Raw genomic sequence first — 16363 nt, forward strand, 5'->3', positions numbered from 1 at the left:
TAAAGGAGACCGCATGTAGGATGCTGAGGTGACCTATTTTTGAAAACTGTTCAAGTATTTGGGATCTGTACTAGGTCACACTGAAGAAAGACATCGAAGCATTTCAGAGGCGAGCGATTATATTTGTTTCTGGTAGGTTTGAACAACACATAAGTGTTACAAAGATGCTTCGGGAACTCAAACAGGAATCCCTGGAAGAAAGGTGACATTCTTTTCAAGAAACACTATCAAGAAAATTTAGAGAACTGGCATTTGAAGCTGACTGCAGAACTATTCTACTGCTGCCAACATACATTGTGCTTAAGGACTACAAAGATAAGATACGATAAATTAAGGCTCACACAGTACCCTGCACAGTCTTTTTCGCTTGCTTTATTTGTAAGTGGAACAGGAGAGGAAATGAGAAGGAATGGTACAGGGTACCCTCCACCACACACTCTACGGTGGTTTGTGGCGTATGTGGATAAACAATTTGACACAATGAAAGGAAGTTTATTTACTTCGCTACATGTTCCATAAATCTACTAGTGTGTGCTCATGCAAGGATGGAGAATGAGATGAAACGTGTAACGTGCAATCACATCATATGCTTAGATCATTGGGTTTGAGCTATCAAGTAAAAAAGGACCTTATTATTAATTATACAACATACACCATACAATTTTTCAATTACAAACAGAAAAGCCCCCCCCATGAACCATGGACCTTGTCGTTGGTGGGGAGGCTTGCGTGCCTCAGCGATACAGATAGCCGTACCGTAGGTGCAACCACAACGGAGGGGTATCTGTTGAGAGACCAGACAAACGTGTGGTTCCTGAAGAGGGGCAGCAGCCTTTTCAGTAGTTGCAAGGGCAACAGTCTGGATGATTGACTGATCTGGCCTTGTAACAATAACCAAAACGGCCTTGCTGTGCTGGTACTGCGAACGGCTGAAAGCAAGGGGAAACTACAGCCGTAATTTTTCCCGAGGGCATGCAGCTTTACTGTATGATTGCATGATGATGGCGTCCTCTTGGGTAAAATATTCCGGAGGTAAAATAGTCCCCCATTCGGATCTCCGGGCGGGGACTACTCAAGAGGATGTCGTTATCAGGAGAAAGAAAACTGGCGTTCTACGGATCGGAGCGTGGAATGTCAGATCCCTTAATCGGGCAGGTAGGTTAGAAAATTTAAAAAGGGAAATGGATAGGTTGAAGTTAGATATAGTGGGAATTAGTGAAGTTCGGTGGCAGGAGGAACAAGACTTCTGGTCAGGTGACTACAGGGTTATAAACACAAACTCAAATAGGGGTAATGCAGGAGTAGGTTTAATAATGAATAGGAAAATAGGAATGCGGGTAAGCTACTACAAACAGCATAGTGAACGCATTATTGTGGCCAAGATAGATACGAAGCCCACGCCTACTACAGTAGTACAAGTTTATATGCCAACTAGCTCTGCAGATGACGAAGAAATTGAAGAAATGTATGATGAAATAAAAGAAATTATTCAGATTGTGAAGGGAAACGAAAATTTAATAGTCATGGGTGACTGGAATTCGAGTGTAGGAAAAGGGAGAGAAGGAAACATAGTAGGTGAATATGGATTGGGGGACAGAAATGAAAGAGGAAGCCGCCTGGTCGAATTTTGCACAGAGCACAACATAATCATAACTAACACTTGGTTTAAGAATCATGAAAGAAGGTTGTATACATGGAAGAACCCTGGAGATACTAAAAGGTATCAGATAGATTATATAATGGTAAGACAGAGATTTAGGAACCAGGTTTTAAATTGTAAGACATTTCCAGGGGCAGATGTGGACTCTGACCACAATCTATTGGTTATGACCTGTAGATTAAAACTGAAGAAACTGCAAAAAGGTGGGAATTTAAGGAGATGGGACCTGGATAAACTAAAAGAACCAGAGGTTGTACAGAGATTCAGGGAGAGCATAAGGGAGCAATTGACAGGAATGGGGGAAATAAATACAGTAGAAGAAGAATGGGTAGCTTTGAGGGATGAAGTAGTGAAGGCAGCAGAGGATCAAGTAGGTAAAAAGACGAGGGCTAGTAGAAATCCTTGGGTAACAGAAAAAATATTGAATTTAATTGATGAAAGGAGAAAATATAAAAATGCAGTAAGTGAAACAGGCAAAAAGGAATACAAACGTCTCAAAAATGAGATCGACAGGAAGTGCAAAATGGCTAAGCAGGCATGGCTAGAGGACAAATGTAAGGATGTAGAGGCCTATCTCACTAGGGGTAAGATAGATACCGCCTACAGGAAAATTAAAGAGACCTTTGGAGATAAGAGAACGACTTGTATGAATATCAAGAGCTCAGATGGAAACCCAATTCTAAGCAAAGAAGGGAAAGCAGAAAGGTGGAAGGAGTATATAGAGGGTCTATACAAGGGCGATGTACTTGAGGACAATATTATGGAAATGGAAAAGGATGTAGATGAAGATGAAATTGGAGATACGATACTGCGTGAAGAGTTTGACAGAGCACTGAAAGACCTGAGTCGAAACAAGGCCCCCGGAGTAGACAATATTCCATTGGAACTACTGACGGCCGTGGGAGAGCCAGTCCTGACAAAACTCTACCATCTGGTGAGCAAGATGTATGAAACAGGCGAAATACCCTCAGACTTCAAGAAGAATATAATAATTCCAATCCCAAAGAAAGCAGGTGTTGACAGATGTGAAAATTACCGAACTATCAGCTTAATAAGTCACAGCTGCAAAATACTAACACGAATTCTTTACAGACGAATGGAAAAACTAGTAGAAGCCAACCTCGGGGAAGATCAGTTTGGATTCCGTAGAAACACTGGAACACGTGAGGCAATACTGACCTTACGACTTATCTTAGAAGAAAGATTAAGGAAAGGCAAACCTACGTTTCTAGCATTTGTAGACTTAGAGAAAGCTTTTGACAATGTTGACTGGAATACTCTCTTTCAAATTCTAAAGGTGGCAGGGGTAAAATACAGGGAGCGAAAGGCTATTTACAATTTGTACAGAAACCAGATGGCAGTTATAAGAGTCGAGGGACATGAAAGGGAAGCAGTGGTTGGGAAGGGGGTAAGACAGGGTTGTAGCCTGTCCCCGATGTTGTTCAATCTGTATATTGAGCAAGCAGTAAAGGAAACAAAAGAAAAATTCGGAGTAGGTATTAAAATTCATGGAGAAGAAATAAAAACTTTGAGGTTCGCCGATGACATTGTAATTCTGTCAGAGACAGCAAAGGACTTGGAAGACCAGTTGAATGGAATGGACAGTGTCTTGAAAGGAGGATATAAGATGAACATCAACAAAAGCAAAACAAGGATAATGGAATGTAGTCTATTTAAGTCGGGTGATGCTGAGGGAATTAGATTAGGAAATGAGACACTTAAAGTAGTAAAGGAGTTTTGCTATTTGGGGAGCAAAATAACTGATGATGGTCGAAGTAGAGAGGATATAAAATGTAGACTGGCAATGGCAAGGAAAGCGTTTCTGAAGAAGAGAAATTTGTTAACATCCAGTATTGATTTAAGTGTCAGGAAGTCATTTCTGAAAGTATTCGTATGGAGTGTAGCCATGTATGGAAGTGAAACATGGACGATAAATAGTTTGGACAAGAAGAGAATAGAAGCTTTCGAAATGTGGTGCTACAGAAGAATGCTGAAGATTAGATGGGTAGATCACATAACTAATGAGGAAGTATTGAATAGGATTGGGGAGAAGAGAAGTTTGTGGCACAACTTGACCAGAAGAAGGGATCGGTTGGTAGGACATGTTCTGAGGCATCAAGGGATCACCAATTTAGTATTGGAGGGCAGCGTGGAGGGTAAAAATCGTAGAGGGAGACCAAGAGATGAATACACTAAGCAGATTCAGAAGGATGTAGGTTGCAGTAGGTACTGGGAGATGAAAAAGCTTGCACAGGATAGAGTAGCATGGAGAGCTGCATCAAACCAGTCTCAGGACTGAAGACCACAACAACAACAACAACAACAAACAGAAAAGCAAGAAAAATCATAAATTGAAAAGCAAATACAGAAAAAATGGCCTATTTTTATTTATCAAAATATTAATTCAGAAAATAAAAAAGTGTTAAAGATATAGTGTAAGTAGCCAGTATAACTACTTCCTCAAAAAGACTAAGACAGGATATTCTTGACAACACTGAACACTCAAATCTGACAGTCATTATTTGAATGGCAAATTATTTATTTTATGCTGATTGACTGCCCTCTAAAATTACACCACCACACATAACTGACCACAGCAACTGAATTTCAAATCACTGATAGCTCCGATATAAATTATTAAATTATTCCGATAGCAAATGTTGTTGAATTCTTCTTCCTTTTCTTTTGAGATTTTGATGTTCCCAGCTTTATATGGAGACATATATCATTTGTATTCGCTGGCTGTCATGTGTACTCCTATAGGTTTTTATGGTTGGAATGAAAGTGGTTGTAGGTGGTTAAGCTGAGGTTTCATGTAGGAAAATTTCCTGTGAATAATAAAAGAGCAGAATATCGGCAAGCAGCTAGTTGGCATTGCCCTCAAAGTTCACAGCAGTTTTGAAGTCTATAGTAATACATATATCAACAAATAATCATGTAAAGTTCTTTGTTTTGTTACCAAAAAGAGAGAGAGGTCATTGACAAACATGAGAAATAAGTGAGGATCGAAGTCCAGAGCCTTGTGGGACTTTATAATGTACCAATCTCTGGTCATAATTCATTGTCATAACCTATTTCTTCTAATCGTTCGCTGTTCACATTAAAATACTTTCTTCTGTCCGTCCCCCTACTGAAATTATAGCCATTTATCCAGTTCCAGCCTGATTCCAAGGAGGCATTATTGTCTGTTTACATCTACATTCATATTTACTGTGAAATGCGTGAAAGATGGTACTTCTCATAGAACCATGTATTATGGTTTCTTTCTATTCCACTTGTGTATGAGACTGGAAAAAATGACTGCTCATATGCCTCTGTGCACACTGTAATCATACAAACTTTTTCTCTGAAGTCCCTATGGGAACAATACATGGAGGGGTAGAGGGGAGGGTGAAGTAGTTGTTTATTCCTTATATTCCTCACTTAATTGTGGCTCTCAGGATTTCCGGCTTCAAGTATCTGCCAATTCAGGTTTTTCAGCATTTCCGTGACACTGTCCCACGGGTCAAACAAACCTGTGGCCATTCATTTTGCCATATTTCATTATGTTTAACATCCTTTACTATTCCTATTAGTTAGTCCCACACACATTATATAAGCACAAGGATGGGTCACACAAGAGTTCTGTACGCAAACTTGTATACCATCTGAGATTAACACTGTTTGACAGTCATTAATTTACATGAAAAAGCAAGGCTCCCAACACACTTCCACGGGGCATTCTTGAAGTTACACTTGATCTGTCAATGGATCTCTATCCAAGATTAACATTCTGTGACTCTCTACCAACAAATTCTCAATCCTTTCACAAATTTCGTTTGATACCACAACCAACCATACTTTGATTATTACATATTGGTGTGGAACTGAGTCAAAATCTCTTGTTGGAAGTCGCAAAATACTGACTACATCACTGGTGTAATCCTTGGCTTCCAGGATGTCATGTGATGGAAGTGACAGTTGGGTTCCTCAACAAGTATACAGAGACTGCCTGTTGACATATCTTGTTAACCTTCCTAAATATTCTGTCTGTGTCAATGGCTTCTAGTCAGTGCATTCCAAAACACCATTAACTTGATTAATAGTGATGTCACCTATTTAAGTCAAAACCTCGGGTATACCACCTCCCCTCCAACTGAAGCATGGCTAGTAAAGCTCTTTGGTACTCAAATGATCCTTCTGGATTACGATGGTTCAACTGTTATTTACTTATAAGCATAGAGTTAAGCAATATGCTTGAAAATGAAATTATTCTAATGGGAAGCTAGGTTATACATGAACATCAAAATTTCAACTCTGATATTCCACTAGAATTTGCCAAAAAGTTTATAATGAAGTCCCCAAGTACTATGTTTTATGTTTAAATGGGTGTACTAAAAGGAAGACTTAGCTGCTTAAAAAAAGGGCTAAGATTTCTTGAAGATGCTATACACAACGTTACAGTTGAGCAACATGAACTATTTACAGCCAATTTCATAGCAAAAAATTGAAAATGCTACTCTCAACAAAAATTATGTACACTGATTGCACTATATGTAACACTGTTCTCAACATAGATAGTAGTACCACTTATTTATTACCTTTTAAAATAAAATTATGTTGCAAAGTCACAATTACTGATCAGAAGTTTATTGTAATGTGTTGACGAATCGGCCCAAACAAATACTTATCATGTGTCCCACAAGATATTAAGTTTTTTTTTTAAAAAAAAAAAAAAAAAAAAAAAAAAAATACATTGGTTTCTTCCCTGCACAAATAAGAGGTTTTTAAACTGACATTTTATGCCCTACATATTAGATATCCCTGACCATCTCTGTTTTTATTATGAACTACTACTTTTTCAAAGTCTTCATTGTTCTTCAGCATTTGCTTCTGTCCCTCTACCTCTCTGTTTCCTCTTATCCACATTTCTATATTCTCTCTCTATATCCCCACCCCCATCTTCCCCGTGTATTCCCTATGTTACTGCTATCTCCATGTTGATTTCCCTCATTCTTTTCTAAAGTGTCTCCCTTGACCTGAGCTCCTGCAAAGCTTTCTGTCAAATTTGTGAATAATCTCATTTCCTGGAACATTTCATCTCTCTTTTTCACATGCCAATCTTGTACATGTGTAGAGACTGCCACCAATTGGCAATTTTTTCTTTATACAAAATACTTCGCAGTAGCTCAGCTGCAACCTATGTTTCCCCACACAACACACAGTACTACCATCAATAATTTTCAAGAGAAATTTAACTCATAAACTACATCGTTTATAATGTACTTACTGGTGGAAGAAGTTACAGGCATCAGAGCCTGTCGAATGCAAGTTTCCCAGCTTTTAGCTAAGTGAACTCCTACACCAGAATCCTCTGGAGGAAGAATTGCCACACTTCCTTCCCTTACTACAGGATGCAGAGGGTCTTCACCCACATAGTAATCAATGTTGGCCGTCCTGAGTTCAAAGCAATGCATCACATCTGAAACCAGGTATTACAAGTAATCAAAATTTAAATTACATCGTAACTGCAATAAAAAAAGTTTCTTTCACAACAAAGTCTGCAAATTATTAACAGTCATTTCTGTATCACGTTATAACATAATTGGAAGGTCTGAAAATGACTGGTGTTTTCTCATTGTGGACTGAATTCTTCTTTTATTCTTCTGCCAGGACAGCATATGGTCTTAAGCAGAGAGATCTCATTCATCAAGTGTTTGCATATCACACAAACATTGTTATGTCTAATGGAATAGTCACTTCATGATGATTTCCTTTGACCTACTTCAAAATACATTCAATGGCTTGAAATACTTTAACATTTAAATGGATGGGGTATATCGGAATTTAAACATGACATTCCTATGATAAAAAACTAATCCCATTTTCCAGCTTAATGTATATCAGTGTACTTGGTATGTAGGCCAGTACATTTCTCTTCTTTACCTTATGTGCTGTTTAAGTTGTACCTGTGTGCCTATGGATGGATGTAGTGCAGCCTCATCGTCTATCAATGCACATAACTCATTATGCCATTATGCCTTAAAATGTATTCCTAAATTTCTGTTCTTGCAATGAACAATCACAATTTCTGCTCACAGAATTTAGTCCCTTGGATAATAGAGTATTCAGTAAATTTAAGTCAACAAAACTGCAAGCAATCAAATCTTGAATAATCAATGACCCATTAAATGACAACACTATCTACTGTAGTAATGAACTGTTCTGTTTTTCTATAAATGCAAATTGTCATGAAATTCTGAAATATTTGTCTAAAATGTTCATTAAGTCTAAATACACACCAAACAAATATTTTTTTTAAATTCACATGAGAAAGAATGTGAACCACATTTACTTACCGCCATGTGGGCTTCGAGCTGTTTCCACAGAAAGTATCTCAGATAATGGAATCTCTTTGTAATACTTGGAGCTTGTGTCATTTTGGAATAATGTTAATGATTTGGTGTCAAGGCGCCAGTAATGTCGTTTCCTCTGTAAAAAGGGAAACAAATAACTTGACGTAACAACAGATGGGAAGTAGTATCACTGTCAAGTGAATTCCTCTGAATAAAAAAATGTGATTTTATTAAAATGATTGCTATTCTTGTTGTGTCATTATAGACATATTACTGTTAAATCATACACAAAAAATTTTCTCAATAATTTACATTACATTGTTATATCTCCAGTAAAAACAGCAATAGCAATGATATACAGGAAACAAACGCAACCAGATAGATATTTGCTTGATTAATAATTGATGTGAGCACATAAATACAAATTCTGTTATGAAGGTGCTGTGTTTTCTCTTTGTGCAATTGGTACAAGCACACTAGAGATAAAGAGGGTGGGGAAGGGGCAGGCAAAGGGTGGTTTGTAAAGAACTCAAATCTATCAGGTGGTATATTAAAGGTGGAAAGTATATGTATGTACCATCACATTTGCAAAATGAGGAGCACTCCTGTGCATAAACACAGAGGCGTATCAATGCACTTGTAACTTTGGTCTGGTGCCATAAGAGTTGTCGAACAGTTCAAGAACCTACAACTGAAATAAAATGACAATGTTGATGTGATAAATGTCTTGACTGCATTCAGACTCAGGATGAGGACAAAACGTTCAGCAAATACTGCTTGGGTTTATTTTGGACAAAGTTAACAATGTCAACAGTGACAGATTTTATCTCACAAATACTTTTGTTACAGATGTTGTTGTTGTCATCTTCAGTCCAAAGACTGGTTACTGTATTTGCCTCTGGTTTCCCTCTACAATTCACTCACTTCCCTCCAATACTAAAGTGCCGATTCCTTAATGTCTTGGATTAGATTAGATTAGATTTACTTTCATTCCAATTGATCCGTAGTGAGGAGGTCCTCCAGGATGTGGAACATGTCAGAAAAACAACAATACATGACAAATATTTAAACTAAAACAAATAAGCTAATGTACCATTCCACAGGTCCCAAGTGGAATGATCGTCATTTTTTAATGAACACTAAGAGTCATTTTACAAATACTATTGCACTGAATTTAAAATAAAAAAGTTTTATATTTATTTATAAGGTAAGAAACATGTAATACAACTACTGTAATACTTATTTACAATGGAATGTGCACCATCAACAAACTGCTTTTTACGTGCTCCTTACTTCATCCATTATGTGTTATTTTGCTTCCAAGGTAGCAGAATTCCTTCATTTCACCTTCTTTGTGGTCATCAATTTTGATGGTAATTTCCTGTTAATTATTATTACTCTTAATTACCCTTGTCTTCCTTAATTTCATCTGCGAATCTTACCATTGATATCCCTTCAAAGTGAAATTTAATCCCAATTTTGCAGTTTTATTTTATTTCTGAAAATGCTTATTCAATACAGATTGAACAGTAGTGGCGAAAGATTGTGTCTCTATCTTGCACTCTTTGTAATCTGAGCACTTTAAGTTCTAGGTCTTACTTTCTTATTGTTCACACTTGGTTCTCATACATATTGTATACTACTCAACCTATTCTTAAGTTCACTCCTATTTTTCTCACAATTTCAAACATCTTGCATCATTTCACACTATCAAAGGCCTTTTCAATATTGACAAAATGAATGTGTCTTGATTTTTCTGAAGTCTTACTTCCATTATCATTTGCTGCTCTAGACCTGGCATTTAATCACTGACCCTCTGACCCAAAAGAACAATTTCATTAAAAGTCTGAAAATTACCTTCATTTAATATTATATTCTGTCATTTATTTGATTCCGTTTTCTTTGATTTGGCCTGAATATTGCCAGGTAGACGTCTGTAAAGTGGTAGTTCTTAGGTAGAGCTCAATGTGAGCAGTTCCAAGGTAGAGCTTTTCATAAAAATTGTTGTGTAGGATTTGTGGGGAAAAGATAGTGAAAACTGTTGGACTAGTGCAATGAAATCCATCAAATGCAATACATTACAATGAATTATGTGAAAACAATAGAACAGCAAAGTGGAAAATGTAAGAAATAGAAGAATGTAACTTATTTTCCACACAATAATGAGAAAGAAGTTTTGCTAGTTTCTTGACTGTTCCTCGAACTGAGAAGGAGAAATTTCAATGTAAATTGTGCAATTGCAATTACAACCAGAGGATTACACCATTTTAAAACAATTGTGCTTGCCAAATTTTAAACTGAAATAAGTTAATCACCAAATATGTTTAACATACATGCAATACTTGATGGAAAGTTTTGGCTAGTTATAAGATCCACTCAGTATGAGTTCATAAAGACTACCGCCACATGCAACAATATAGTCTTAAGCAGTGTATGTGTCAGTCAAAGCTGCCACTTACCGTTGGATCCTTGTTAGTGAAATGCACCATCCATCCTTCTTTAATAACTTTTGAACCCCTCTTTTTTGTATGTTTCACTGACTGCACAATTCGCATCAGAGGAATATTGTTACTAGGGGACATACTGTAAAAAAAGAATGACAAACAAAATTTATTGTAACTGAATAAGGGTTGATTCACACAGGATGCCAACAAGATATCTTGTCACTGAATGGCAGTGTCCTTTACATTAAGGCTGGTTTACTCTACAATGAATGTCAACATCATCAGACATCACACTGCCCAGTACTAAACAATGAAGATGAGGTTACAAGGGAGGTGGGGTAACCACATTTTACAGAGTCAGGATTTTGTCTCTGCCTTAAGAACTACAATGATGGTGCTTGTATTATGAAAAGGAAAGTTGAAACTCACCATATAGTGGAGATGATAAGTTGCAGATGGGGAGAGGGGGGGGGGGGGGAGGGGGGGGGGGGAAGGACTCTCGCAATTAAATGTTTTGGCCATTGGCCTTCATCAGCAATGTCATCTACTGTTGACGAAGGCCAATGGCCGAAAGTTTTAATTGTGAGTGTCTTTTCGTTGTGCTTATCTGTGACTCAGCATCACCACTATATAGCGAGTAGCAACTTTCTTTTTCATAATGTTGTTACATTCCATCCTGGATTTTCCACTATTTGATTAATGATGGTACTTGCATTTTTAAGGGGAAAAGCAATGTACATAACTGAGGTTTCTACAAAAATTGTGTTTAAAAACTGCAGGAAATGGAGAGAAGTGGAATGAAAAAATTATAAATTGTGCAGAACATTATTTTCCCCACCTTTTACATCTTGTTTTCTTCTAATTATGAAATATCATTAATTTTTCTTTCTGCGCAAATATTATATTCACTTACTTTCATTTCCAACAATGTATACTATTTTGTATCTACATATTAAACTATCTATGAGCGGTGTTCAATAAGTAATATAACATATTTCTTTTTTCTCAGCCAGTTTTGGTTTAAAAATGTTAAATTCTTTGTGGGTCAATGTGCAATGTTCCCACTTCAGCCCCTATAGTTTCCTGAAGTTCTGACTAGTGGTGGTGTTATATGTAGCCTTCAAAATGGCACTGTAACGAGGCGCATTCCAAGCCGAGAGCTGTCACTGAGTTTCTCTTAGTGGAATACCAGAGCACCTCAGATATTCACAGCTGCTTGCAGAATGTTCACAGAGAACTGGCAGTGAACCAAAGCACAGTGAGTCACTGAGCGAGGCATTTGTCATCACTGCAACAAGGTTGCCCAAACCTGTCCGATCTCCTGGATGCTATCCACCCGCAGACCGCTGTGACTTCTGCAACGATGGAACATGCACACACACTCATTTGAGGTGATCGAAGATTACAATCAAACACTTCGCTGCACAACTGTATGACTCTATTGGTAGTGCTGACACACTCATCCACCAGCTGCGGTACTCACAGCTGAGTCGCACCTGGGTTTCTCACCGCCTAACGGAAGATTGTAACCAGCAATGAGGGACTATCTGTCCAGAACTGTTTACATGTTATGAGGTGGATTGTGACAATTTCTTGTCAAACAGCTTCACGGGTGATGAAACATGTGGTCATCACCTTGAAACCAAAGGAAATGGCAATCCATGGAGTGGTGCCACACTACCTCTCCTCTCAACAAAAATTTCAAAACCGCAGCCTCAGCCAGTAAAGTTATGGCGGGGATCTTCTGGGACTTTGAAGGAGTAGTTATGTTTGATGCCTTACCTCATGGTGTAATGATCAACTCTGAAGTGTACTGTGCTGTCCTCAGGAAATTGAAGAAACCACTTCAGTGAGGTTCATCGCCACAAAAATGGAAACACATTTCTCCTTCTCCATGACAATGCAATGCCTCATACATGTATGCTAACCCTGAGAGAAGCTTACAAAACTTCATTGGATTGTTCTTCCTCAAGCATACTACAGCTCAGATCTTGCACCTTCCGACTTCCATCCATTTGGCACAATGAAGGATGCACTCTGGGGGAAGCAGTACATGGATGATGGGGAGGTTATTAATGCAACGAGACTTTGGCTCCAATGTCGACCAGCAGAGTAGTGCCACATGGACATAAGCCCCTCCCAGTAAGATGGCATAAGGTAGTCACATTATGATGCAAAATAGGGTTTTGTAGCCAAAAGAGTGGGGAATAATATGGCGTATCGGAATCTTGAATAAAATCAACCTGCTATCTGGAGAGGGGGGGGGGGGGTAAGAAGTGTTGCATTGCTTATTGTACACCCCCTCAAAAATAATGTTTCTTTTGTCAGATTTAGCATCTCTTACGGGGAAAGACCATTAAGAAATGTAATAACGCCTTATGCAACCATCACAATTTGTCAAGAGAAAAGCAAGTAATAAAATAAAACTTCAACAACAAAAGCACAAAACCTACCAGCATAAGTAATCATACTGGGAATAAGTTGAAATTAGATCATAATACAAAAACATACTGCACTGCATCAGATAGTCATGTGACCCAACCACTCCACCAAAATAACATTCAAACATTCTTACATAGAATCCTTGATGTTAAGTGAAATTGAAGTTTCGTGCCACTTGGATCTGTTCTGTTAATGGTGGCATATGAAATATATTCCCAAATGTTCTATCATGAGATACTGACCATACGATTGGTTCCTTTGCTGCAGAATTGTTATAGCATGAAATAGGAAAACAATCATTTTCCTAGAGACAAATGCTCTTGCATATTCCAATTATAACTAAATTACTTAAAAATAATTACTAAAAGCAAAGTTTTTAAGATTTTTATCTGTGAAAAAGTACACACATAATTAAAACCATTTAACAACTGGAAGTTCTGATAGTAAAATATGATAAGCAATGTTCTTTCTAAAATAAAATTCATTCTCTTGCATAGTGTACACGCTAACGAAACTTCATGACAGATTAAATGTATGTGCTAGTTGCAAATGATAAATAAATGTCTGGATCCGAGGGCAGGTTTGACACACAGTTTTAATTTGGCAGAAAGTTTCAAAGGCGTTTGTTATTATCCTAAACTGAAGTCCAATGCAATAACTCAGATTGATTACTAGCAGAGGGAAAAACTTATTTTCATTCTGTTGGTGGGAACATCCAGCGTTCTCCTGAAGTGGCTTAGAATCCCTGGAAAACCTGGATAAGGAGTGAGAAATTTATTGCTACTTCATAAAAATTTTGGCCAAGCTGGAAATAGATGCAAAGACTTATTAGATAAAGGGCTTCACACATAAAACCGGTACATGTCATGTATAGGTTAATCATCTCTAGTCGAATTTCTTGAGAAGTGGCAACACTGTCTCAAAAGTTGGATACACATTCTTTTCAAAAATGTTAAATCCAGCTTTATGTTCATGCATCAGTTGTGAGAAGCCTGCGATGTTGCACTGTAACAGAAATGGGGTGTTTAGCATTAGAACAGTGAACAGATATTGCAAAGTGTTACACAGAAACAGGCTACATCAAAGAATGTAAAGACATGTTTCAAGTGAAGCACCCTTGTAGGAAACTCCCCATGATCAGCACTATTCAAGTTTCTACTCGGAGTGTGCAGAGGAATACGTGACCGACAGTGTGGATCCCTGAAACTATAGACAGAATTTCCATGGACATTATGAAAAGTCCCTGCAAGTTGGTAAGGAGGTTATCACAGCAGATCGGTGTATCTTGTACATCATGCCATAATGTACTAAAAGATGTAAAATTAAAAGCCTTCTGTGTGAGGGTGATGCAACAGTTAATATTTGAGGATCAGGAAAAGAGACTTCATTGTTGTAACTGGCTGTTAACATCAATTGCTAATGATTACTCTGTTTTATGTCAGATGAGGTCTGCATTTGTCAGATTATATAAACTCCCAGAATTTCAGATACAGGTCACAGGACAACCCACATATTCTGCATGGAGAACCTCTCCACTAAGAGAAGACAGGTGATTGGTGCGCGTTGTCCGACGACATGTGCATTACTGGCCCCATATTTTTCAATTACACCTTAAACAGTGTCAGATGTCTAGAGACCTTTTGACTCTTTCTAAGCACAGCTAACAGATGCAAAGAAGCTGCATTCACTATTCCAACAAGTTAGAGCAACCGCTCACACATCCAACAAAAGTACAGCCTACGCCACCAAAGTGTTCCCTGGAGATAGACTTGTCAGTAAAGGCCACTGTCCCCCAGGGTCTCCAACTTAACATCGTGTGATTTTATTACGGGGTACACTAAAAAGCAAAGTGTATGCTGACAATCCCCGAACAATTCACGATCTGAAACGGAACACTACTAGAGCAATTAACAACATCATGCCTGCAGAATTGCATTGTGTTGCTGGTAATGTCATCACACGAAGTCAGCGATGCCTGGACGTGCAAGGCCACCATTTCCAGTATTTCTTATAAACAGGTAACTACATGTTCTTTTAATGTTACTGATATCTATTCTTTTTTAGTTGGTTCATTGTTACTTGAATCTCGGGCATTAGGTGTACCGATTGTGTGTGGAACACCCTGTATAATGACACTTTGAATGATATCTAAACTGATGAGGGTATACAGGATGTCCATTTTAACTGAAAAAATTGAAATATCTCAAAAACTACACATTAGATGAAAAAAAAGTTATAGTTCCAATTTGTTTGTCTTGGAGGGAGATATCAAACAATACCACAATCGACCCACGACCCTATCCCGTGTGTGTGTGTGTGTGTGTGTGTGTGTGTGTGTGTGTGTGTGTGTGTGTGTGTCAGGGGGCAACTTTCAAATTTTTAATGTGTACTCATTTTTTATTGCAGATTTTGATTTTACAGCAAAATCTACATACATTTTGTCTAAAGCATTTTCTTCATTTCAACACAGATGGCACTGTAATTAGAGGAACTGAAATGGATACACAATCGTAACTTACGACATACTACTCAATGGCTCATGAATATCCAATGGCACGTGACCCCCACCTCCATGCTGCAAGGGCAGGACAGGCCAGTATTTCCAAATTTGTAATTGGAAACTTGTTGTATCCCTCTGACATATTTAACAGGGGAATACTCGACATACCACAGTGGCCAAATAGTGAACTATGGCATATCATAGCAGGCAGTACACTGTGACCGGAGCTCATGTATCGTGCAGACATAGAACAGATAATGACTCTTAAACATTAGAATACTTGCACAGTGTTTATTGCCTGCACACTTATCTATCAAATGGAGAACACACATGCAAGTGGACGTTGAACATTGTAAACACAGAAGAAAAAATTGAAATTATCCTGATTTATGGAAAATGTAGGAGAAATGTTGAGGCTGGTGTTGCCTTATATGCCGAGCATTCTCCAAAGAAAGCTCACCCTTATTTGTTCTTTTACAAGGTTGTTAATGCCTCAATGTCTGATGGCAGCACACAGACTGGCAAAAGGGAAGGAGAAGTTAATAAAATGGCTGTACTAGCAGCAGTGCAGCACAACCCATGGATAAGTGCCTGGCAATTACACTGCTACTCCATTATGTCTGTAGATAGTACTGTCACAATACTATACTCTCATAAGTATCATCCGTATCACGTCACTGAATCACCGAGCGAGGTGGCGCAGCGGTTAGCACACTGGACTCGCATTCGGGAGGACGACGGTTCAATCCCGCGTCCGGCCATCCTGATTTAGGTTTTCCGTGATTTCCCTAAATCGCTCCAGGTAAATGCCGGGATGGTTCCTTTGAAAGGGCACGGCCGACTTCCTTCCCCGTCCTTCCCTAATCCGATGAGACCGATGACCTCGCTGTTTGGTCTCTTCCCCCAAACAACCCCAACCAACGTCACTGAATCAAGAACTTCACAGTGCTGATTTCCACAACTGGGTAGCGTTTTGTGAAAG

General features: G+C 38.3%; 1 protein-coding gene across 1 annotated transcript in view; it reads right to left on the reverse strand.

The window, feature by feature from the left end:
• The window catches only part of LOC124608439 (serine/threonine-protein kinase D1), a 213421-nt gene that overhangs the window by 66374 nt on the left and 130684 nt on the right, over nt 1-16363 (reverse strand). Inside the window, exons 9-11 of the mRNA XM_047139985.1 lie at nt 10455-10578; nt 7999-8131; nt 6930-7121 (exon numbers count right to left, since the gene is read on the reverse strand). Of these exons, the coding sequence (XP_046995941.1) occupies nt 6930-7121; nt 7999-8131; nt 10455-10578 (449 nt within the window). The remainder of the gene's footprint in view (nt 1-6929; nt 7122-7998; nt 8132-10454; nt 10579-16363) is intronic.

The sequence above is a fragment of the Schistocerca americana genome, chromosome 1 (genome assembly GCF_021461395.2).
Source record: "Schistocerca americana isolate TAMUIC-IGC-003095 chromosome 1, iqSchAmer2.1, whole genome shotgun sequence".
In the NCBI taxonomy this organism is placed as follows: Eukaryota; Metazoa; Arthropoda; class Insecta; order Orthoptera; family Acrididae; genus Schistocerca; species Schistocerca americana.